Source organism: Dipodomys merriami, unplaced genomic scaffold (assembly GCF_024711535.1).
Source record: "Dipodomys merriami isolate MVZ:Mamm:240054 unplaced genomic scaffold, mDipMer1.0.p SCAF_7, whole genome shotgun sequence".
Classification (NCBI taxonomy): domain Eukaryota; kingdom Metazoa; phylum Chordata; class Mammalia; order Rodentia; family Heteromyidae; genus Dipodomys; species Dipodomys merriami.
In genome coordinates this window covers 13,755,399-13,780,211 of record NW_027206290.1, presented here as the reverse complement: position 1 = coordinate 13,780,211, position 24,813 = coordinate 13,755,399, and the positions used below count along the sequence as shown (strand labels likewise).

At 32.8% G+C, this 24,813-nt stretch overlaps 1 protein-coding gene across 5 annotated transcripts in view; it reads right to left on the bottom strand.

Moving 5' to 3' along the window:
• The window catches only part of Prkacb (protein kinase cAMP-activated catalytic subunit beta), a 114,593-nt gene that overhangs the window by 29,484 nt on the left and 60,296 nt on the right, over positions 1–24,813 (bottom strand). For 2 of the 5 annotated variants that reach the window (XM_070007444.1, XM_070007442.1), the window contains exons 2-4: positions 6,509–6,570; positions 4,504–4,632; positions 849–947 (exon numbers count right to left, since the gene is read on the bottom strand). In XM_070007444.1, coding sequence (XP_069863545.1) covers positions 849–947; positions 4,504–4,632; positions 6,509–6,570 — 290 coding nt within the window. Of the gene's footprint in view, positions 1–848; positions 948–4,503; positions 4,633–6,508; positions 6,571–20,237; positions 20,320–21,384; positions 21,711–21,975; positions 22,081–24,813 lie in introns of those variants that run through there. The other 3 variants (XM_070007445.1, XM_070007446.1, XM_070007443.1) reach the window with 3 other exon arrangements.

Genomic DNA, 24,813 nt, shown 5'->3' with positions numbered 1-24,813 from the left:
TTCAGGGTTTCAGGTCATATATTGAGGTTTTTGATCTATTCTGAAGTGGTATTAGTACAAGGCAATAGGTCATATATTGAGGATTTTGATCTATATTGAAGTGATATTAGTACAAGGCGATAGGACAATGATCTAGTTTCAGTATTCTGCATATGGATGTCCAGTTTTCCCAACACCCTTTATTAGAATGGTTGTCTTTTTTTTAACAGCATGGCTATTTTCATGATATTCATTCTGCAATCCTTGAAGATGGGAGGTCTTTCCACCTATTGGGGTGTTTTTCAATTTTTTTCTTTAAAGTCTTATTGCTTTGATATAGAGGTCTTTTACCTCCTTGATTAGGTTTATTCCTAATGCATTTCTTTATTTGGAGTTGTTTTCTTGATTTCCTTCTCTATCTGCTCATTGTTGATATATAGAATGGCTAATGATTTTTGTGGGCGCTTTTATATCCTGCTCCTTTGCTGAAGATACATATCAGTTTTGTGATATGGGGGTGAAGCTAAAAGATCACATAACCTATAAATAGAGATAATTTAACTTCTTCCTTCCTTATTTGAAGCCCTTTTATAATTTGTTCTTGCCTTACTGCTCTGGGTAGGAATTCCACTACTATATGGAACAGGAACAAAGAGTGTATGGCTTTAGTATTTCACTATATATATAGTATGATGCTGTCTGTGGGTTGTCATATACAGCCTTTATTATGTTAAAGTATATTCCTTCTATTCCCAGCTTCTCCAGAACTTTTATCATAAAATACTATATAATTTTGTCAAAGTGGAATTATTTAACAAGTTCACATTTCTGGAAAAAAAAAAAGTTACCTAGATATTACTAAAATTTACCTTAAAAGAGTACTCCAGTCGGACAAGAAAAGGAAAATTCACTGCCTGTAATATTCTTTTTTCATTCAAAGTATGCTCTATTTGCTTCAGTTTAACAACCTGTCACCAAGAGATAAGATATGTTTTAGTATATTTGAAGAGAATTCAAAACTTATAATCATTATAAAAGTATTTCTATATAATAGTAAACTTGAATAAGTAAAATTTTAGGCTTGAGGAAGAAATATAATTATTACCAAGTAAGCTTATAAGATTCAAATGAGCAAAGCCTAATAGTGAAGAACATCAACTATGAATTAAGGTAAAAAGTAAGGACTAAGTAGAGATAAGAAATAGATAAATTAGAATTACTTTAAAAGTTACTTTAAAAGCTGAAGTTATAAGGAAGTCAACCAATTGAGCATAATAAGAAAAATAATTAAACATACCAGCCAGTTACTGCTATTCTGAAAAAATTAGAGGCAAACAATACTGAATTGATTGACAGTGAGAAAATCTATGTGCTAGCCTAGCCTTCTATTCAGCTCCTTCTAAATGAGGAGTTTTCTTTCAACACTTGGAGCCTCACTTTCTGAAGTCCAGAACATCAAGTAGTTTAGTTGCTACTATTCACATTTTAACTAGTTTCAGAACCAGTTAGTATAGAATTATTGTAATAAATTATATAACATTGGTTGGAGAATTCTTGTTTGTATTTAATTTTCACATTATGATGGACCAAGTTTTTAATTAGGCATAAACAATGTGTCATCTTGTGAAATAAGTAATGAATCCATGAATACATGGGTAAGTGGGGCTTTCTCCATTATAGCCCTATACCAACTATGTATGTGTGGGATATAATTAAAGCTAGAAAGAATCGTATGTAAGTAAATAAATACATAAACAAGTAAATAAAAGTTTTTCTGATGGGTAAGGGAAATGAAAACATTGTTGGCAGCAAAGTAGGCAAATTAGTAAAGGTGAAAAGTCTGGGACTATGGAAACTATGTTGTTGTAAATGCCAGTTGAAATCAATTGAGGATCAAACTAGTAGTGGTATAAAGGATCTTTAAAATGCCACTTTTGTGGCTTGAACTTGGCCTGGGCACTGGTTATGAGCTTTTGTGCTCAAGACTAGCACTGGACCACTTGAGTCACAGCTCTACTTCTGGCTTTTGGTGGTTAATTGGAGAGAAGAGTTTCACAGACTTTCCTGCTCAGGTTGGCTTCAAAACATGAACCTCAGTGGCTCTGTGGCTCAAGTGGTAGAGTGCTCGCCTTGAGCGCCCAGGCCCAGAGTTCAAGCCCCAGGACGGCCAAAAACAAAACAAAACAAAAAACATGAACCTCAGATCTCGGCTTCCTGGGAGCTAGGATTATAAATAGCAATACATTTTTAAAGCAAAAATTAATGAAGAAGAAAGGCATAGAAATCAGATAAACCTAGATCAAATTCTTGGTTCAACTACAACTCTTAACTCTTTGGCAATAGAAAACTACTGAAATAGCAAGATTACTAGTTTTAAAGGAGGAATAAAGCCATACAAAGTTGTGAATACACACTGGAACAACATAAAAGACTAAGCAATACTTGACCATAGCACAGAGTAAGACATGTGATGGTCTTAATTCTTTCCTTTACCTTTCCCAAGATGGGACAGGCAAGCCAGTTTAATTGGACGATTTCTTATATCTTCTCTACATAGTTTAAAGCATAAGATGACATACTTTACATCCAACATTCTACAAAGAAAATCATTTATTATAAACGCCTTTAAAAAGATAATATATCAGGAGGAAGCTAGATAAAGCATCCAATAAATGGTTTAATAAGTTTTCCAAAAAAATCTGCTTAAATTAGAAGTGGAGATCTTAAGAAGGAATTGAGGATGGGGGATAAAAATGCATAGGGAAGGTATACAGAATAAGAAGTTTAGAGATCATCCAGAGCCTAGAGATTAGCAATCCTTAGAGAATAGAGGGTGGGGTGGGGACAAAATAAAACAGGAAAAGAGGTAAGAAAGGAAAAACTCAAAGAGATAGGAAAATGAGGTTCCAAATGCTGGGCACAGATGTGGTCAAGGGAGTGGTCATCACAATCATTGGCTCTTGAAAGGTCAAATCAGATGAGCAACGGGTCTACTGAACATGGTGGTTAAGTCACCGAATGGTGACACCAGGCAGAGCCATTTCAGCAGAGCACTTAGAGGTGGGTAAACTGTTGTGGGTTGAAGAATAAGTGTGTTGTTGACAGGGTAACTACACTATTTTTCTCAAGAAGCATGGTTGGAAAGATATATAAATGAGGGAGGCAGACAAAGATGTGCAAATAAACGTGTGTATTTACTATTTAATTTTAGAGACAGCCATTTCCTTTTTCTATTAGATATTAGTTTGCTTTTAATTAGAATAAAGACTGGACTGAAATCTCAGACTAATCTAATACTATAGATACTGGTTATATATAATTATATAAAAACATATTAGAGTCTGAAGACAGCATAAAATACAAACTATTCTAATAAGTTTATACTAATTACATGTTAAACAGTGGGTTAGTAAATAAAACACTATTATAATGGTTCTAAATATCTGTTTTTACTTTTGAAAATGTGAGCATTAGAAAATTTAAAATATAAGCATGGCTCACATTTTCAACTGGATAGCATCAGTAGCCATATCTTAACTCTGGTTACCAGTGAGCAGTACTTCCTTCACACTTTCCTACCTATATCTCAGTAAGTCAAAAGTCACATCTTAACTCATAACAAAACATCACACAACACATCTTAACACATGATAAGTCTAAGATAACACAAGATTTACTACAATTCTATTTCCTTCTCTTAATTGTTAAGATGATTACTTGGAAAATAAGACCTTAAGATTTAGAGCCTAAAATGCTTAGCTTTTTAAATTTAATTTTATTGTCAAGGTGAGGTACAGAGGGGTTCACAGTTAACATACATAAAGTAGTGAGTACATTTCTTGTCAAACATTGTTACCCTTCCTCATTTTTCTCCCACTTTCCTCCCCCCCCCAGTTGTAAAGTTCATTTCCAACATGTTGTCTTGTGAGTATTACTTTTGCATTGGTTCATCCTTTGTCCCACCATTTTGTTGTTCCCCTTCCCTTCCCTAATTCAGATAAATGTATATACAGAATGCTTAGTTTTCCTAATTCTTTCAGTATACCAGTATGTGATAAATAACTTGAATTGTGTTTATAGTACGTAGTTTTACAAGTTTTCCCTGTTTTGTCTGAAATTTTAAATTTACAAAACCCAATTACATTAAATAAGTCATAAAATAAAATTGTTAAATTTTGCATCAAATTAAGGATTGGTTTCTACATTTTTCCACAGTGCAATGAAAATGCTTGTTTTATACATGTTGAATGCAATAATTTGTTAATAAATATATATATGTATATATATTTACTATATACCTATCTATTTACCATATATAGTTAACATATATATGGACCATTTATAAATAACTATTGAAATAACAAATCTCCATATAATAAAACAATATAGCCACAATAAATAAGAATAGGAAATAAATGCAACAATAAGATTATTTAAAGGTATCAGTGGTAGGCCATCCTAATTCATCTATTTAAGTCTACTTGGCAAAGGCTACCCTACATGTAAGCAATGAAAAGCACTAACCTTCTGCTTATCTAAGATCTTCATAGCGTAATACTGTTCAGTGGCTTTATGTTTCACCAACATGACTCTTCCAAATGAACCTGTTCCAAGGGTTTTTTTCCTTTCAAAATCCTCAAGTCCAGCATTATTCTACAAATGCATGGAAACATAAATTAAATTTAAAATTAGAATTTTCTCTAAGAAGGCTGTAATCATTTAGTAATGTATAGCAATCATGGAAAATTTAACTTATAACTATCCATTCAGAAGAAAATATAAAAAGATAATCTAGATTCCAGGTTATTAAGTCTATTTTTCCCTTGAATAAGAAAGGATCTAATAACAGAAAAGAGAAACATTACAAAACAGAGCATGAAAGTCAACTGAAATATTATAAGGCAATTTACAATATAAAATTCTAGTACTTGACTCATAATAAATTCTACTTTTTAATAATTTATGAATTGACCAGTAATATATTGATGAAAGGAATCATGAAAAGCTTACTGTCTTTGTGCACTTGTAAATAATTATAAAAAATGGCAAGCTGTGAGATGAGAGCTCTTTTCATTGGAGTTACCTCTGAAAAAAACACTTTTACTTCAGTTGTGTGTTTATACTAGCCTATAGATCAGATAATAATAACATGAGAGAAAGCCTAGTGGCTTTCTCTCTGGAGCCATAATAACCCAGTATTACCTAAAACCGTAACAATAAGGAAAGTGTTCCTCATCTCACAAAGAAGCAAAAGCTAGAGTCTCAGAACAATAATCAAACTCTTTTTTTCTCCTTGAATAGATGTTTTGTTACATGCAAGCAAACAGCTTTGTTTGGCTTTGACTACAGCATAGAAGCAAAGAATTAGAAGCAGCAATCTATTGAATTTGTTGCTGCCACAACAAAATGAAAATTACTGGGAACAAATTATGTGCTAAATAGCAACAAGTAGTAATTGCTGACCCATTTGTTTAATAAGTTTCATTACAAAGATATTCATGAAGAACTCAGCAAAAATATTTCCAAGGCTTAGTCTGTGGTGTTTAGCTTTAAAAAGATGTGTTGCAATATAATTCTTAAATATGCGAAAAATCTGCACAGCTACTGAAGTTTACTATCATTGAATTTAATTTCCAGTACAAGTCAAATCTTGCTTTTAAAGATATCAGTTTCTCGTTTAATCTCTAGAAAAGGAAATCAACCCTTCTAACTTATACCATTTGCTTCATCATGTCAATCTACATTTATTGATACTGTTTGCCAATGAAAAAAGGCCCTTAAAATTGTGATTGAATTCATTTTATGGATCAATATCTGACTTTTAGTTTTACCTACATAAATGAATTGAAATGTTTAATACTATCCAACCAAACAACAGAAATAATCTCATTGATATACAATAGGTACCTCTTTACGTTAATCATTTTCATTTGTGCAATAAAAGCATGCCATCTTCCTCATTTTCTATTTCATGTCACACATGTCTAACATTTTACACTTACAATATCTTAGTGCATATAATCAAAGATGCAATTAAAATTAATATATTAGAAAGTATCCAGAGGGTACAGCAACTTGGAATTACTATGAAAATTTATATTTAGGTAGTATATAAGAAGTCAGTTCCTTCTCCAATTTAGGTATACATACAATTATTAATTAAAAATGATACAATTGCCATTTTTTTTTTTTTGGATCCAGTGGTGGGGCCTGAACTCTGGGCCTGGGTGCTGTCCCTCAGTTCTCCAGCTCAAGGCTAGCGCTCTACCAGTTGAGCCACAGCGCCACTTCCGGCTTTTTTCTTTTTGTTTATGTGGTGCTGAGGAATCGAACCCAGGGCCTCAGGCACGCAAGGCAAGCGCTCTACCACTGAGCCACCTTCCCAGCCCCACAATTGCCATTTTAAGCTTACATATACTAATGCCATTTGAAAATAAAATTTTCTGTAGTTGCAAACTACTTTGGAAAGAATTAAGACTGTATTTAACATGGAAAATTTAAACTGCAGAAAAAAGTAAATATTCCTTACCGGAGGAGGATTCTCCCACTTTTTCAGAAAGTCTTCTTTTGCTTTGGCTAGAAATTCTTTCACTGAAAATAGACATAAAAAGAAATATTGTCTTATAATTAATATTACTTATACAAATATTTATATTACACACAAATCTTCTTTAAAGAGACAGACATATCAACTACTGTCATAAGAAGTATATTCCTTATTGTGATAGATTAATTAGCTATTTAGAGTCTCTAAACACAAAGCACTTTCTTATATTGCTAAAAATGTCTAATGTTCTATATTGGGATCACTTTTGTGAATTTGAAATCTAAGAACAGTACTGCTCCTGAAAACAACTTATAATGTAATGTAACAGAAAACAATGTAACAGAAAGTAAATATAACAGAAATTCATCCAGTATAAAATAGTGATTTTAAATATATAAGCCAGCAGCAATATTAACAGAGGCTTTAAACACAGGAACACAAGACATTTGGACAACATGAATGTTTTCACTTGTGGAGTTTTAAAAATAATTGGTTTTGATAAAAGGCTGCTTTCAGGTAGACAATATGTCATTAGATTTGTGTTTCCTCTACAAGCAGAAAGAAAGAACAAGAAATGGCAGACTAAGAGACACAAAAGATATCCTCAAAGGCTTAAAAACAAAATGGAACAAAACATCAGCCAAAAATATAAACAACTTTAAAATCTTATCCTAAGTTTGGAATAAAAACTAAATATTGAATGCTTTCATAATTAAAAACCATATGTTTACAAACTAGTAATAGCCATACTAATTAAACCTGTGGCTTTAAGTTTTAAATTTGCTAATTAAATGATGAACTATTAAAAAGCATTCCTGCTTTTCACTGTCTTCCCACATATTTACTAGCAATGGTTTGTTTCAAAACAACTTCAGGTGTTTTAAAAATAAGTAATAGGAAAAAAGTTCCAAAAGATAAAACAACAACAACAACAAGTAGTTTTACTCTAATGTTAGGAATCAGAATAATATCTGATTACATAATAATCAATTACTTTAATATTGTTTTGGTTAAGAAAATTAAGAACACTTTCCTATCTGAATCTATAAATAAAGAAGAAATGATGTGTACATTCACAAACAGACATGGACTGAAAAAAAAAAACACAATTTAAATACCGTTAAAATGGCAATCAGCTGGAAAATACAAAGTTAGAATGACACATAGGCAATTATTTAAGAAGTAGTGAGTGATAATGATGAAAAGACAGAATTAGTAGTGAAAGTGTAGGCTCTTTAAAATCCCAAATTATGTGGCAGTTTGAAGCAAGGCATTTTAGGACACAAATGGTTATTTTTCTCTTTATCCTTAATGTAATACCTTTGGGAAAACAGTAGAATTAATAAAAAAAGGCTATTGGCATTCTAAGTGTGTTGCTCCTTCAAAATGATGTTGATATCAATAGCAGACATTCGTTTTCAGGTAATACTAGAGAATGAATTTCTGAAGACACTGTGATTACTTTTCCTAAGTACCAAATTTGAGAAAATTAGAATCTTTATATAAGGGCCAGAACAATGAATCAAATAGTTATAACTAATTATATAAATGAGATCTAATTCCTTCCAGAATTTAGAAAATTCTTATATTTTCTTGGAGTTTAGGGTAATCCAAGTCATCTTACTTACAAAGTTCACATACTAGTTACAATTAAGAGTGGCTTTATGAGTAAGATTTTATTAATTTATTCTGACGTAGAATAGACATATCTGAATATAGCCTTGACATTAAAATGACAACTATAAAATAAAAAAATTATGGCAAAATATAACTATGATTGTTAAAGGCACTACAATTTGTGGTTCTTAAAATATATCATTAATTTCTTTTGAAACATTTTAGCTATTTTTGATATGCAGAACTTTCACATCAAGTTGCAGTATAAACTGAGATGCCTGTATAATTACAGATATAATTCTGTGAAGAAAGAAAATTCAAGATTTAAAAAATTCTGCAATATCCTTTTTTAGTTTCTCCCGTTATTTTATGCTAAATGGATCTAGGGCAAAGAAAAAGAAGCTGATCAAAGAATACAGGGCAGTATTTGCCAAAGTTGGTAAGTTGAAAAAAATAGTAACCTCCTGTTGACGAGCTATCAAAAAATGTGGTGTTATTTATTTTATTCACTAATCTTAAGTTCAGAAAACTCTTTGCAATATTCTCTGTACTCATCCATGTTTTGAAGTTTACTGCAGAAAGTAAACAACAGATTTCACAAAGGTCTTATAGGAAATTTATCAAACATGTATTAATTAAATTATTAAATTTGTGCATTGTTTCTACATACAGAGGCATTTCCCTTTAGAAGAATGATGACCATTAAAATTATGTCATTAATTTAGGAAGAAAATGTTCTTGAAACTTGTTTTTGTCATATAAAAATATATACAAATATTAAATCTCCAGAATAAATGTGCACTACAAACATAATAAACTATTTGTAAAGATATAAACCAACAAAATGCACATTTTATAAATATAACAACATATAATTATCAAAAATAGTTTACAATATGCTTGATTATGAATAATTTTAAAAATAGACACTCCAGAACCACATATATTTGCTCTGAATCTTGTTATTTTTAAATCATTAATGAATTTAACTTCTAAATGTTTTCTCTGGCTACTATTAAGTTGCTGTTCACTGATACAACATATTAGCAAGTAGTTAATAAGACAGCAAATGGAAGAGAGCAAGATTCAAATATTAAACCCCAATCAATCCAAATAATAAGCACATACTTTGAGGTTCTCAATTTTTGAGTTCTCTTGTACTCTGATATACAAACCATACAATATTTAACCATTTAACTAATTGTGATAGCCTGAAAAGGCCAGTTTGGGGAGCTTTGGGGAATTAGAATGTGGTCTCTAATATTTCTTAACAGTGTTGTTGTAACAGGTACCTATCTACAAATAGCTAATAATACTATCTCTTTAGGAAAAAAACACTTTGCAAATATGTTTTGTTCCATATTGGTTAATGATAGGGAAAACTATAAACTACAAACATGAGGATATATCAAGAACTAAATCTTTATCCCAGTTACCAACATCCATTGAAAATTAATTTATTTTCCAAATTAATTTTCTCTTCAGTTTTCATCATTTAAAAAGATGGTCACATTGCAGTTGAAAAGAAATAAGCATACCAAAGGAATCTATATGTGCACCCAGGTTTGTTTTCAGGAACATTCACCCATATTCATGATATGAAGAAAGAAGAAAGAAGAGAAAATTTATCCATTTCCACAAGTAATAAAATCAAACTTACTCCTCTCTGCCCACCTCCTTCAGTATTTTTGTATGTTACTTAAACATAAAAATGGATTATAAACTTCATTTTAAACAATAGAAAATTTGACTATAAAACTCAAGCAATATATCAACGTATCCCACATAATCATTATAACTGTACAATGAGTAAGGCTTTCACTACCATTTAGTAACTTTATTAGGTATTTTGGGGGTACTGTGTTAGATAAACTAGATTACTGCTTATTATGACAAGAGTATGTTGTAAGTTATAATGTTATTATCCAACTCTTAAGAAGTTATCATTCAAACTTTGTATGAAAAATTTATAAATCCATTCCTATAGAAATGACAACTTATAATGAGATAAATTTTACATCACTTTTACAGTAAAAGCACAACCATAACTTTCATTCAATGTATGTCAGACAAATATGAAGAATACAACAGAAAATAGTACAAAAAGAACAAATACTTCAAAGGACAAATGCACAATTAAAATATTACATGTGTACTTTATATGCACATATGAAAACAACAATGAAACCTGCTGAAATTAGTTTAAGAAGGTAGAAAGAAAGACAGAGAAATGGGGGAGGTAACTTTGATTAGGATTTTTGTATGTATGTATGGAAATGTCACAAAGAAATACCCCCTGTACAACTAATATATGCTAACAAAGAAAGCTCAAGGAAATATTACTGGTTTCATTCAAGATTTATAAAATCTATAAAATACTTATTAATCTGGGTAATTCAACTTAAGTGATATGTATTAATTTGCCTTCTGATGCTAAGTATAATTTCTTCTACTTCATGGTAGTGTAATTATGTTTTAAAAATATATTACATATAAAAACTGCAGTATTGAGCCAGGCACCAGTGGCTCACATCTGTAATCAAGAGACTGAGATCTGAGGATCATGGTCCCAAGACAGCCCAGTCAGGAAAGTCTGTGAGGCTCTTATCTCCAATTAACCACCAGAAAACCAGAAGGAGCGCTGTGGCTCAAGTGGTAGAGCACTTGCCTTGAGCTGAAGAGCTCAAAGACAGCACCCAGGCCCAGAGTTCAAGCCTCACAACCAACAAAACAAACAAAAATACCCCTGCAGTATCTATATAGTAAATATAAACCATAAATATATAAAATAATACATTTTCCTTCATCAAGAAAAATATTTTTAGTTTATTATACTAGTAAACTATGACTTTATGAGAATAAAAACTTGCAAACAACCAAATAAAAAATTTTAAAGGTAACATTTGTTTTATTAAAAACTGGTTGCCTACCAGATATTTCTGAAGAGGAAGACACTCATGTACAAAAAATAAAAATTGAGTAAGTTGTATTGTTAAAAATAATATATTAGCATAAGGTCATTTATGCACATTTTCCTTATATAGGAAACTCAATTATCTATCAACATGCATTCAAATAAGACACTTTAAAATTAAATAATAAAACTACTATAAGTGACAAAACCAATACCATTCTCATTTTCTTTAAAACAAACACTTCACTCATTGCAATAGAGCTAGTAAGAAGTAAATTTTGAAATATATATCCTGTAACTATTGTAAAATCATCTGCAAATGTAGGCTCATCAGTCAAACTTTACAGTAGGATAGACATTGCATTACAACATATCACTCAGTGTTTTCAAAGACATTCACTTTCCAGGCATCTTACTTCCTTGATATCAGTTTAACAATGCGTTCAACAAATACTGAGCCCCCTTCAAGCATTTGGAACACTGATGTAAACCACAAAAAATAAACACTGTTAAGATCAAATCTGAATGAGGAGACACTAATGAAGGAACAAGACCATAATAAGGTGTTAGGAGAGTTTACAAGAGGAAACGACATGAATAGTAAGTTAAATCATAAAAGATGTCAGTATTTTGTGCTGAATCTTTAAGGATGGAGTTCTTCTAAGAGAAAAAGGTTGGAAAGGTAGATACTCTAGACTAAAATTATCTCCTATGAAAGATCATGGAGGAAGAACATAGTTGAAGAAGAAAATGGTAACGTTTACTTGTAACAGAACCATATAACTTATGAGTACACAACAGTACTAGGAGGTGACATGCATAGGCAAGCAGGAGCCCATTTAGTGAGCTACAAGTTTGCCATGCTTCTCAAGGGAGGGAAGGAAGGTGAGTAAACTTAGTTCATGGTTGCTGGACAGTATTCCTTCTGGGATACAGAAAGTAAGATCACTTGCTAAGAGAGAGGGAGTGGTAAGGAGGGAATGGTGAGAGTTTGGAGGCCTGAGTACTACACCATGATGGGGCTACTGTAAGCAATAAAGGGAAGAGCTATCCCTGCAACTCCACATGGTGTATTCATTCACAATGTATCATGTGTGTGAACTTTCTTTCTCAACCTGCTCCCTACCTTGGGATACTGTGGATTTTTGAAGTCATGCAACCCATATTTGAATGAAGGCATTTCCAATAGGAATTTCATACTGAAATATTAAGCTACATTAAAAAGATTGCCATAAAACTACTAGTCCTGGCAGATTGTGAAATGCTTTTTGAAATGCAGCTTTGTTCTTTAATTGTTCACTGAGACTTCTTGTAGGAATAATATATCTACCAAAATTATATAGCAAAGGGTTATAGACAGTTCTGAATTCAAATACTCTTGTTGCCTGACAGAGTAGAAGCATAACTGCATCATAAAATATACATTACCAACGTAATAACAAATGATCCAATGAAACAGTTGTATCAATTTATCTTCCTACCACATCTTTGATATTCCATATCAAAGCAAATATCCATTTTGTTACTGATTATGAAATTATATCTTATTGATAGATTGGATATATAATTCTCTGTAAAATTTTATAATTTTGCCCTTGAAGTACTTATTACTTTTATTAGAAATATTCTTAGGTTCCTTAGAGCTTTGGCTGTGAAACTTTTTAAAAATTGTATTCTATGCTTGCTGTCAATACACAGAACCTAGTTGATGTATATGTATATAGCAAGATTCTCCTCAATTTTTAGACAATCACAAATCATCTATAAATAATGACAATTATGACAATAATACCTTTTTATTTTCTTATTATGCTGGTTTTGCCCAACAGTGTAATGGAAACAATTTCATTTTCCTATACTTTTCTTTTAAAACGATACTAGATACAATAAACAAATTCCAGATTATTTTCTTTCTCCCATCTCTGGAAGATTCCATACAAGTTAGAAATGTTTGGTTCTTTCAATGTTTCAATGTCCTAGGAAATGGACAGTCCTAATTTTGTTTTTAGTCAAACTCTAATTGATTCAAATCATTGAACAGGTTTAGTTGTAATCAGTTCTTTAAAAGTGCTTTGTAAGAACTCATACTTCTTATGCATCTTTATTTTTTGTTCCACTCATCATTGTTGGTGTTTCCATTAATTTTTTTTCTTGTCTTGATTAACCAACCTACACATTTCCAACTTGTTTACCTGACCACTCATATCACAAACATCTTTTCTGAACTGAGTCATTTAAATTTACCCTTAAATCCAGTTTGGCTACATGCCCTAAATTTTGATATGTAGTTGAATTTTCTTTTTTTTTAATTTATTTTTATTTATTATTATTTATTTATTTATTTTTTTAATTGTGAGAATACAGTACAGAGGAGTTACAATTACATGGGCAAGATAACGAGTACATTTCTTATCAAGCATTGCTGCCTCCTCTTTGTTTCCCCTTCCCATACTTCCCCCGCCCCAATTCTCCCCCCACCCCAAAGTAAAGTTCGTTTTTCTTTTCGACATAACGACTTGTACATCTCATTGTTGCAATGGGTCCACCTGTATCCCTAGTTAAACGCTTTGTTTTTTCCCTTCCCCTCCACAAATTATACCACATCAAATATAGTGAAAGCAGGGGTTATATCATGGGGGAGGGACATACACAGAAATCATCTTGTAAATATGTTAGAAACAATTGCATGAAAGGACAAAAAAACAACATTTGAATACTTATCTTGGGGTTCATTCCCCTAACATCAACTTATCTGACCTTTTCTGGTTGACTCAGACATATACTAGTTATTGCAAATAAGGGAAACCATGAGACCTATGTTTCTTTGGGCCTGGCTTACTTCACTTAATATAATTTTTTCCAAGTCTTTCCATTTCTTAACAAATGGGGCAATGCCATTCTTTCTGATGGAAGCATAGAATTCCATTGGGTATATATACCACATTTTCTTGATCCATTCATCTACTGAGGGGCATCTGGGTTGGTTCCAGATCAATAGAAAGCCCACGGATTGGGAAAAGATCTTCACTAGCCATACAAGGGTGTCATATCTAAAATATATCTGGAACTTAAGAAATTAAATCCCCCCAAAACAAATCTTCAAAGAAACAACTGTCCAATAAATAAGTGGGCTAAAGACTTAAAGAGAAACTTCTCTGAAGAGGAAAGAAGGATGGCCAATAGATAAATGAAGAAATGCTCAACCTCTCTAGCCATAAAAGAAATGCAAATCAAAACAACACTGAGATACCACCTTACCCCAGTTAGAAAGGCTATAATCAAGAACTCTAATAACAACAGATGCTGGAGGGGATGTGGACAGAAGGGAACCTTACTAGATTGTTGGTAGGAGTATAAACTTGTTTCAACCACTTTGGAAAGCAGTATGGAGATTCCTCAAAAGACTCCACATAGAGCTCCCCTATGACCCAGCAATCCCACTTTTAGGCATTTACCCAAATGATCACAAACAAGATCATACTAAAGCTACCAGCATAGCTATGTTTATTGAAGCATTATTTACTGTAGTTGAATTTTCAACTTATGAGTTAAGTATTGATCCATAGCTATTTGAATTTTAAAAAATTTTTAGTGATTGCATTTCAGTTGGATAATTTTGATTTTGTTTTGGTGGTACTGGAGTTTAACCTCAAAATCTTGCTATTGCTAGTCAAGGCTTCTACTACCTGAGTTAAGGCTCTAACATTTTTCAATTTAGTTACTTTTTTGGATAAGATCTAGCATTTTTTGCCCAGAGCTGGCCTTTTACTATGATCCTATTTCCTGTACCTTGTGTGTAGCTGGGATTAGACATGCACCACCACCACATTTAGACTGTTGAAATGGAATTTTTTTTTTAAACCTAGGCTGGCTGTGAACCATCATGCTTTCAATCTCTACTTCCAAAGTAGCTGATAGTATGATTGCCCCATGATAATGTATTGGTTTGTTTAATTAGCCTTGTATTATAGATTGAACTTAACTGTTTTGTAGTAAGAGACTGTAACTGTATATAAATTCTTTGAAATTTGTTGAGTATATGTAATTAGATAACCAGTTTTGGAAGCATTATACTTTTCTGATAACATAAGTAAGAATTACTTCTTTTATTTGTAAGTCTTATATTTTATAATTTCTCTTAAAATAGGTCAATTTTGTTTTATATACTTGGTTAGAGGCATTCATTTTTTGACAGCAAGTGACAATTCTATTATATGATATTCTTATGGGAGCTTGAATATTACTCTGAACACATGTGTGTGTGTGTGTGTGTGTGTGTGTGTGTGTGTGTGTGTGTGTGTGTGTATTTTATTCTTGGATTATGAGCTTAAAGTTCAGTGTCCAAATCTTAAAGTCTTGCCAAATATAGGGTTTTGTTTGACCAAATAATGCATTTTATTGGTGGATCTCAGACCACACAATTAATTTAGATTAAAGCCTAAAATGTACTTAAGAAGAAGCAGTTGATTATCAATGGTCAGGAGAGGTATCTTACATTCATACACCCACAACCTTCCCCTGTCTCCAGGAACCCAAGCCAAGAAATCCAAGCTTTCTTTTTCCTGCAGGTTCAGCAATGGTTTTTCTAATTTATGTTTTCACTGAGGTTACAGTTCCAGGACTGGGTTTTATCTAAAGGCCTAAGAAATCACCAACTATATGCACCAATAAAACTTGTTTTCTATCTTTGTGGGGAAATTTGAAAGAACGTCTCCTCAGAGCAGTCCAGGTATTTATTTATGCTCCCTTCAACAGCTCTGGTGTTTACTTGCGATTTTGTTTTTTGCATCATAGGAATTTCTTTTAATTTTTATAAACTCAGAATTCACTAAAAGGAGTCTTTGCTATAGCTTTTTCAGCATTCCAAGGTGTGGTTGTACGTTTATTATTTCCCCCCAGAAGAATCTTTAAGATACCTGTAGTCTCTAATTTTGTATTTTCCCCCTATAGGACAGGTGTCATTGTTAGATATTAAGATGCAAAAACTTAGATGTTTGTAGAGCTGGATTTGTCAATCCTTGAAATTCAAATTGTTTCCACCAGTGTATATTTAGGTATTGACTGGTTACATTGTTATTTTGTCAAAACAAATGAGTTCTTTTGACCTAAATACTTAGTTGTTTGTTCAAGAGACTTTCCCTAGGTCTGAGAGCATGGGTTCAATCTCCAGCACCAAAAACAGTCTTCACTTTATTTTTGATTATTGTTGTTTGTTTTGTTAATCAAATTTGTTCTCTGGAGATACTAATCATATAATCTCTACAAAACCCTATACTTTTATCAAGTGTTGGTGCTTTTTTAAAGATTTTTGTCAAAATACAGAGAGTTTCTACCTCATCATTCTTTTCTGGTTCATTTTTCTCTTATTCTGGCAGAACATTTCAAGCTAGTTCTTCACATTACTATTTCACTTTCCTATGCTGCTTATTCTGCTTTCTACTGCCTCTAACACAGCATTCAATTCAGCAAACATCAATTATATTTTATTATAATCTTTCTATGTCACGATATTATGCTTTTTCTGCAAATCCTACCTGCTTTTGTCTGTTGTATTCATCCTGTTCTCCTGAGTTAGCTCATCTTTCCTTGACATTTTAAAGAATTAATTCAGTTGTTATCTGTAATTTTTATGTTTATAACCTTTCCACACAAATATTTTCTAAATATAAATTTGTTCTCTTCCTTTAGAGGGCTGTGATTTTATTTTCTAAAGGTGCATAATCTCCCTCTCTTTCCCCCTTTGGCAGTAGTGGGGTTGAGCTTATGTTCTCTCATTTGCTAGATAGGTACTCTCCTACTTGAGACATACTGAAGCCCTTCTTAGCTTTGTTTTTCAGGTTGATCTTGCCTTTTGCCCAGGATGGCCTTGAATTATGGACTTCCTACATTCCTGAATGCTTTCTGCATCGCTGAGATCACAGGCCCATGTCATCACTTCTGTGTTATTTGTTGCAATGTGATCTCACTAAATTTTTTGCCCAAGGTAAAAAAAAACAACACATTTTCTCAAGCCATGTTTCTCCCCATCTCTTACTCCCATGTAGTTAAAAGGACAAGTGTAAGGCACTATACCAGCCATATAAACTCACCTGTAGACTCCAGGTTGTTGTTTTTTAAAAATTATTATAAATATTCCCAAATTAGGTGGTGCTTGTTTTTTTGTTTTTGGACACTCTCACTTCCCATGCAAGTAGTTAGAGTCAACAGTCTTTCATCTTATTCATATTCACATTATTAAATAATTCAATGACCTTCAGAAACTAGAATGTAGCTATATGGATAGAGCTCCTTCTTGGTGTGCCCCTCATATGAAGGGGGAGGGAGGGAAGCCCTATTTTTCCAACCTGGAGTAGCATAAAATATTCTTGGTAGTCACAATATAGCTGTTTAAGAAAAATAGCAATTAATAGTGTGGCCCTCCACTCATTTCCCCCATAATCTTATGAGCCTCATCCTGCTAAGTGAGAGTGAAACATTTCTTTCTATCCCACAGGCAGGCTACTCAAAATAAAACTGTCAGTTCTATTCCTGGGTAAATATCCTTAACTCTAGGGCTGCTGCACTGTTTTCATGAATCTGTTCTTGTATTTTCAGTCACGTTCTAGAAAGATAAATTAATTCAGTGCTTGTGCTCAAGAATGCAACATTCTTGAGATTCAATGTCTTCTTCAGAGATTTGCCCTCAACTGCAGCTGGGCCAATGAGAGTTCTTGTTTAGACGGTTTTAAATTGACACCAACAATTGTACCTATTAGTGGGGTCCTATACAATGTTTCCATACTTAGATACATTGCAAAGCTTTCAAATCAGGTTAAGCATACCTATGTACATTATTTCTTTGCAACAAGATCTTAAAAATCACCCAAATAAATACTCAGTACAGTATCATCCTCTACAATTACCCAATAGGACAGTTACTTCTCTTATTGAACTGTAACTCAGCACTTGTTGACTACCCTTTCTCCATCTCTCCTACTCCACCCTTTTGGTATTATTATGTTAATCATTTTGTAAGTACACAGACTACAAATAAATACTAAAGCTGACTAAGATCCATCTTGTATAAGGAGAAACCTATTTATACACAGTAAGGATAATAAGGCACTACAAAAGGAACATAAAGAAGTCATGATGCCAGTGAGAAACGCTGAGCAGGATGCTTCCCAAATCCCCATTCTACTGCTGGTGAAGCGCAACTCTATTTTTGTTTTTTGAGCTCCATAAATGCATTCTGAAAACACCTGGATCTTAGCTGGTCTAAACCAGTTTGAATAATTTGCTATTTTTTTCTAAACAAAAAAAGAGAGTTGTGCTAACTTTTTTTTTTAGAAGAGTTTGCTTCCTTAACAAGGTCAAAAATTCACAAAAGGATTATTCATAAAACAAAAATTTAGAAAGGGAGGATGAAGGTTCTTTTTATACTTTCAACAACTAACTTTTTAATTTAATTTTTTTTTTTTGCCAGTCCTAAGCCTTGAACTCAGGGCCTGGACTCTGTCCTTGAGCCCCTCTATTCTCAAGGCTAGAGCTCTACTACTTGAGCCATGGTGCCACTTCTGACTTTTTCTGTTTATGTGGTACTGAGGAATTCAACCCAGGACTTCATGCATGCTAGGCAAGCACTTTACCACTAAGCCACATTCCTAGCCTAACAATCAATTTTTTAAGTACTAGAAAGACAAGTTTGAATTGCTATAGTTCAATTTCTTAGTTTATTTTTTAATTGTCAGGCTACAAAGATGATGTGGGAATGGTAAGTAACCATGGTTTTTGTGTATTCTGAACCAAAGCACACAACTGATATTTTTCACTGATGATATAACAAAAATGTTAAAATTTATTTTTAAGATGAATATTATTTGCTCATTCATTTAGGGATATTCATGTTTGGGATAGTGAGGTAACCACTGGAAAAGTATAGATGAACCATGGCACTGTCTTTGGCTAAAAGAGTTCAAATTTAGATATTAAAAACTGACATGCAAATATATAATTTGTATGTAACAAATAGTTGTTACTGTTTATAAGTTTGCTTTGATAGTATAGTGAAAAGAGAGTACAGACAATTACAAGCATAGTGGTACTCAGGTAGGTAACTGCTTCCACATGACCTGCTAAGACCATTGGCTTTCATTTTAGAAGCAATAGGGAATTAGAAGTGATCATACTGAGTTAAGAAATGGGAATATTTGCAATTTACCAATTTCAGTGTGAAAAGAAACCTGGAGGATATAAAACTGAGAACTGGAAAAATAGATTGAAAAAAGATATATAGACTAAATAATCTAAAAGAATTCCTGGTGTTGATGAGATTGGAAAAAAAAGTGATTTCTGAGACATTTCTGATGTCAAATTGACAGAAATTGATGACTAAGTATATTTCTGGGGGTTATAAACAGTTATGAATGACTCTAAGCTTTTCTGTTTTTATATCCTCCACTGACAGTGAGATCATCAACAGAAGTCAGAATCAATGATGATGGAGTAGATTTAGGAAAGGAAAGAGACATTTCAGTGTTGAACTGAGCATTCAAGCAGTGTATATGATCATGCAGAGAACACAGCATGGAAAGGAAGCCAAAGGAACGCTTAATTAGCAGGAAGGAAAAAAGATTATCTTTATAGCTACTGACATACATACATGCACCATATACACATAAACACAACTGAGTTTACAAGGCCCAGCATTTACCTACTTTTTAGAAATAAAGCCACACTTCACTGGTAATTTCCATACTTTGAAATGGCCAGGGAATTTAATCTCTCATGACGTAAGTAAAAGTAGTTGAAACTGAACAATTTTGAAAAGTCAATGTCTATTTGTTATTATTTTCTATAATTATTATTATAATTTTCTAGTAGTAGAAAAGTCACATAAAGAAAGGTAAACATCTAGCTCAGAAAGTAAAAACTATCTCTATAGTTTTTTACTGAGGGAAAAATCAAGCCATAGAGGAGCAATAACAATTTTCTTCAGCTAAAACCAACAAATCACATTGTAAGATCTTCAGAAAACATAGTAGCTATCTAAAGATTATAAGGTAATATGCCAAACTTTCAATGAGAAAACACATATTCAGATAAATTAACCAAATAATGACATCACATATCCTGAGGAATGTCACATGTTGATTTTGTAGTATTAGTCCAAATTAACAACACTAGATCAGAAATATCTACCTTCATAACAGGAAAACACTACTCCAGTCAATTTTGAATATTTCACATGTGACAATGCTCCATTAATATCCAATAGCATTCTATAAACAGATATAGAACAGTGTTGAAATGCTGATGTACTACTGTATGGCAGGATAAAAATACCTATTGGTGATAATAAAGTTATCTCTAGTTACAGAAGAAAAGACTCACTGATTTTGAATTTTATCATGAAATAGCACAAATTGAACTCTCTCAGGTTTGGAATTCCAATTCTAAATCTTTTAAGTATAAATATTAGGACTTCTATGTTAAAAGAGAAACCATATAACACTTATGCTAAAAATGATATCTGAATCAAAGGTTAATTTGTAAACAGCTTCTTTTTTTAGTAAGAAAAAGATGCTAATGAGTTATGCTCTAAGCAAACATTTCTCACTCTAACAACAGGATATCTATTTTTAGCTGCAGGTTTGGCTTGAAGTGAACAGCTTTTGCCCTGTGATAAGCTGCAGTATCTACTGTAGTATGTTTCTCAAAAACCACTTCTGGAGTGGTTTAGAAAAATAAATCATAATAACTAAAGGAAGACTAGTTATCACAAACATATTTAGTCTAATAAATAATTTCTTCCAAATAACTATTTCATACAATTTTTTAACAAAGCCTCCAAGCCAAAATGCATTTTATTTCAATAAATCATAGTTGAGAGCAACCAAAAAATATCAACAAAATTTCAACCACATCTTATTACTAAGACTAGCATATTAAAAAATATAACCCATGGATGACAAAACTAACCAAAGGAAAGTTAAACTTATTATGTTAGGATTATATATTAAAATAAAATTCCCTTATTATTGTGGTTCTTCTACTTACTAATTTATAACAATTAAGAGCAGTGGCTAATGAATATAATAAATCAAACCATAAAAAATTAAAAACAGATTATTGCTTCTGAATAATAGTAATGACATTAATTATTTATAGTTCTTAGTGGTTTTTAAAACCAGTTTACTCTAATAAAGCTTAATTTCAGAGCATCAACACAAACTGTAATTCACTCTAGTCTTGGCTTTTATAACCATCTCTTGAAAAAATGTTTTTCTTCTTATAGTTAAATATTTTAAAAAATATATAGCTGAAGAGTCTCAGAGAGCATACTTACCACTCATGATGAAAACCAACCTTTCCAAAACATATTGCTCAAAACAACAATCCAGCAGCAAAGGGAGTTATGCTAATCTCTAGAGGTAGAAGAAGCGAAGCAATGGTGTAAACACATACACTGGAACATGCAGCACACGGAAAATGAAAAGAGCTTTCTTTTGTTTTAAAAAGCAAAGCCCCTACACGCGAAGCATAACTGCCCAGCATGAGATATCAGTTGTAAACATTAAATTCATGCTAGAGATGCATATAACGACTTAATTTCTTTCAAGCTAGTTATCCTAGCCTCCTTCATATACCTCCAGAACAACTCAAAATGGCAGGGAGAAAATTTCGAGCCAGGATGTATAAGATGTTCTCAATTATATCAGCATGAGTTGTTACCACGGCAACATTAGACCAGAATTATCGGTTCACTTGTAACAAGCGTAGCTTTTCTAAAGCTTTAATCAACCAAAACAAATAAAATACCTTTTTATTTAGAGCCACACTATTTAAAAATAACCATATTCTTTAAATTTAAGCACCAATCTACCCTTTTTACCTCTTTCAAAGATATAAAAATAATGCTGTTTTCTCATATACTCACACAATCCCATGTTGAATCTGGCAAGGAACAAACAGCAGAATGATTGCACCTAAACGTCTTTCAATTACACCAGCTCTTACTGCTAGCTGTGGACCTCACTGATATTAAAATGCTGTGTGCTGTTGCTAGTGACTATTGGCGATGAATCTTATTGCCCAGATCGCTGATAGCTTTCATTTTTCATGAGCCAAAAAGCTACATATACTGCAGCACAAATGTTAACCATTTAAACATTCTGTATGATGGAAGAACAAAACATAATACTATACAATAGAGAGTACATATATAAAGGAAAATCACAGAAGAACTTATTTATAAACTTCCATTGAATTCAGCATTACAAGCAGTATCAAATGCCATCCATGTGGTATGAAAAGAACACAATACACAACAGTTACTGGCAATTATTACTGAGGTGTGAAATTCCCAGATTAAACAAGATAATGATGACAGATCATATAGTAAAGGTGGGCAGACTGGAGGGCATGGTGTACAGACTGTTCCAATCCCAGAGACTTAGAATTTGAACCTTGATGATATATACATAGGACCTAGAGGACTGTGCTTTCTCAGGTAGAACTCAGCAAGTCAATTTTCTACTTTAAAAGTTGCCAGGTATGGCAGGACTTCTGGTGACAGAGTAGAAAATCAGAAATTCTTCCTAAGAAACAACTAGGAAGCTGAACAAAATTGTCAGAAACAATGACTCATTGTTCTGGGAACCAGCAATCATAAACAACAAATTGAGAAGCATTTCATGAAAAACTGCTGAGCTTTGCATGGGAACACTGGGAGTTGTGATGTTCTTGCACGGGGTTACTCCCCTTCCTTCACAGCACAGTCAGTACAGTTCCCTACCCAATGAAGTTGGTCATGAAAACTAGCAGCTTCGCTGTCAGCTGACCCCATTTGGACTGAAAACTCAAACTCCACATTACTAATATTTTCATTAATAAAAAAACAAAGTGCAAGATATTATTAGTGAAAGAAGTGCCAATTCTATCAAACTAAGCTTGTGACCCTAGTGGAGAGGGCAGCAGACTGGTGATCTAGCAAGAGATTTAATAGGAAAACTGGAAGTGAGACAGAGAAGGACTGGATAAACTCTCCATACTCTGTCTATGCAGGAGGCTAGGTTCCTCACGGAGGCTGCAGAGGGTTCAGTGGAAAGGTAAAGAAGATGTTTAGTACAGACCTGAAAACTATCTGCACACTGTGCTCCTCAATCTGCACATGTATTTTTGAATACAACTAAGCCATGGAGACAAAAAGCAATCTCTAAGAAAGCAGATTTAAATAATAAAACCTAGAAGAAAGAAAGAAATTAGAACTGAGATATCAGTAGTCACATATCATGGAGGATCTAGAGTCTATGCATTACAACCAAGAAAGCTACTTAAAATAAGATAGATAAAACCAATCCTCACAGAAGAAAGAAAAATTGAATTCAGAGCTGCTAAAAATACATTATGGAGTTGTTTCTGAGAAAAATCTGTGTCTATAGAAAGTGACCATTAGAAAATGTCCCTGATGGGTTTAGATATAGGATTTAGCAGAGAAGGACTTCAAAACTGGTATGATAAACATAACAGAAGCCAAAGAATGCTGTGTATATAAAGAATTAAAGAAAAACGATCATAATGACAGTTCAAATGGGAAAAACTGTCATCATAGAAAGAGAACTTGCTAAAAAATCAAAATCAAAAAGTGCAGACTTGAAAAGTCACTAAGGAAAAAAATTTCAACTCACTATGGGTCCAACAGTAGATTTGAGAAAACAAAAAGCCAAAACAATGTACTTAAACATAAATTAGTTTAAAATATCCAACATTAAGAAAAAAGACTGAAAAATAAACAGAGCCTTAGAAACTTGTAGAATACAAGGGTATCAAGAATATAATGAGGATTAGGAGAAAAGAGATGAAGGGCAAAGGAAAATATTTAAAGAATTCTCATTTTAGGGGCTGGGAAGGTGGCTCAAGTGTTAAGCGCTTGCCTTGCATGCATGAGGCCCTGGGTTCTATTCCCCAGCACCACATAAGCAAAAAGAAAAAAAGCTGGAAGTGGTGCTGTGGCTCAAGTGGTAGAGCGCTAGCCTTGAGCTGAAGAGCTGAGGGACAGCGCCCAGGCCCAGAGTTCAGGTCCCACGACTGGACCCCTCCCCCCCCCAAAAAAAAATTCTCATTTTTTTATTGTGAACATACTGTACAGAGGGGTTACAATTACATGGGCAAGATAAGAATTCTCATTTTATAGGAAAACAATAGTTTATGAAACACATGAAGAGATGTACACCTAGAGACCTCATATTCAAGTTGTTGAAAGATAAAGACAAGGAGAAAATCTTAAAAGCAATGAGAGAACTGACCAAACATATACAAGGAAAAATATGAGTAATAATTATTTCTCTCAAGAAATAACAGATTCCAGAAGACAGTGAAATTATATACTCACAGTATTAAATAAAACTCACAAACAATATCACCAAGGCAAAGTATCTTCCAAAAGCAAAGATGAAACAGAACATCCCCCCAGAGAAATTATAATTGAAGATATCAGTTGTAAGCAGAAATATAAGGTGTATGTGTATTTACATATATAATCTTTGTATGTGTGTATACATGGAATACAATGATACCAAGGGTCAATCCCAGGGCCTTGCACATGTTGGGTATGGGCCTATAACACAGATGTAATACATGTAAAAATAATAACAAATTCAGAGAAAAATTGAGAAATAACTGGCTCAATGTAGTTTTAAAGTCATTAGTACCCTGAAGTAAACTGAGACTGAGAAAATACTTTTAAAAACACATAAATTAACTACTAAGAAAAATG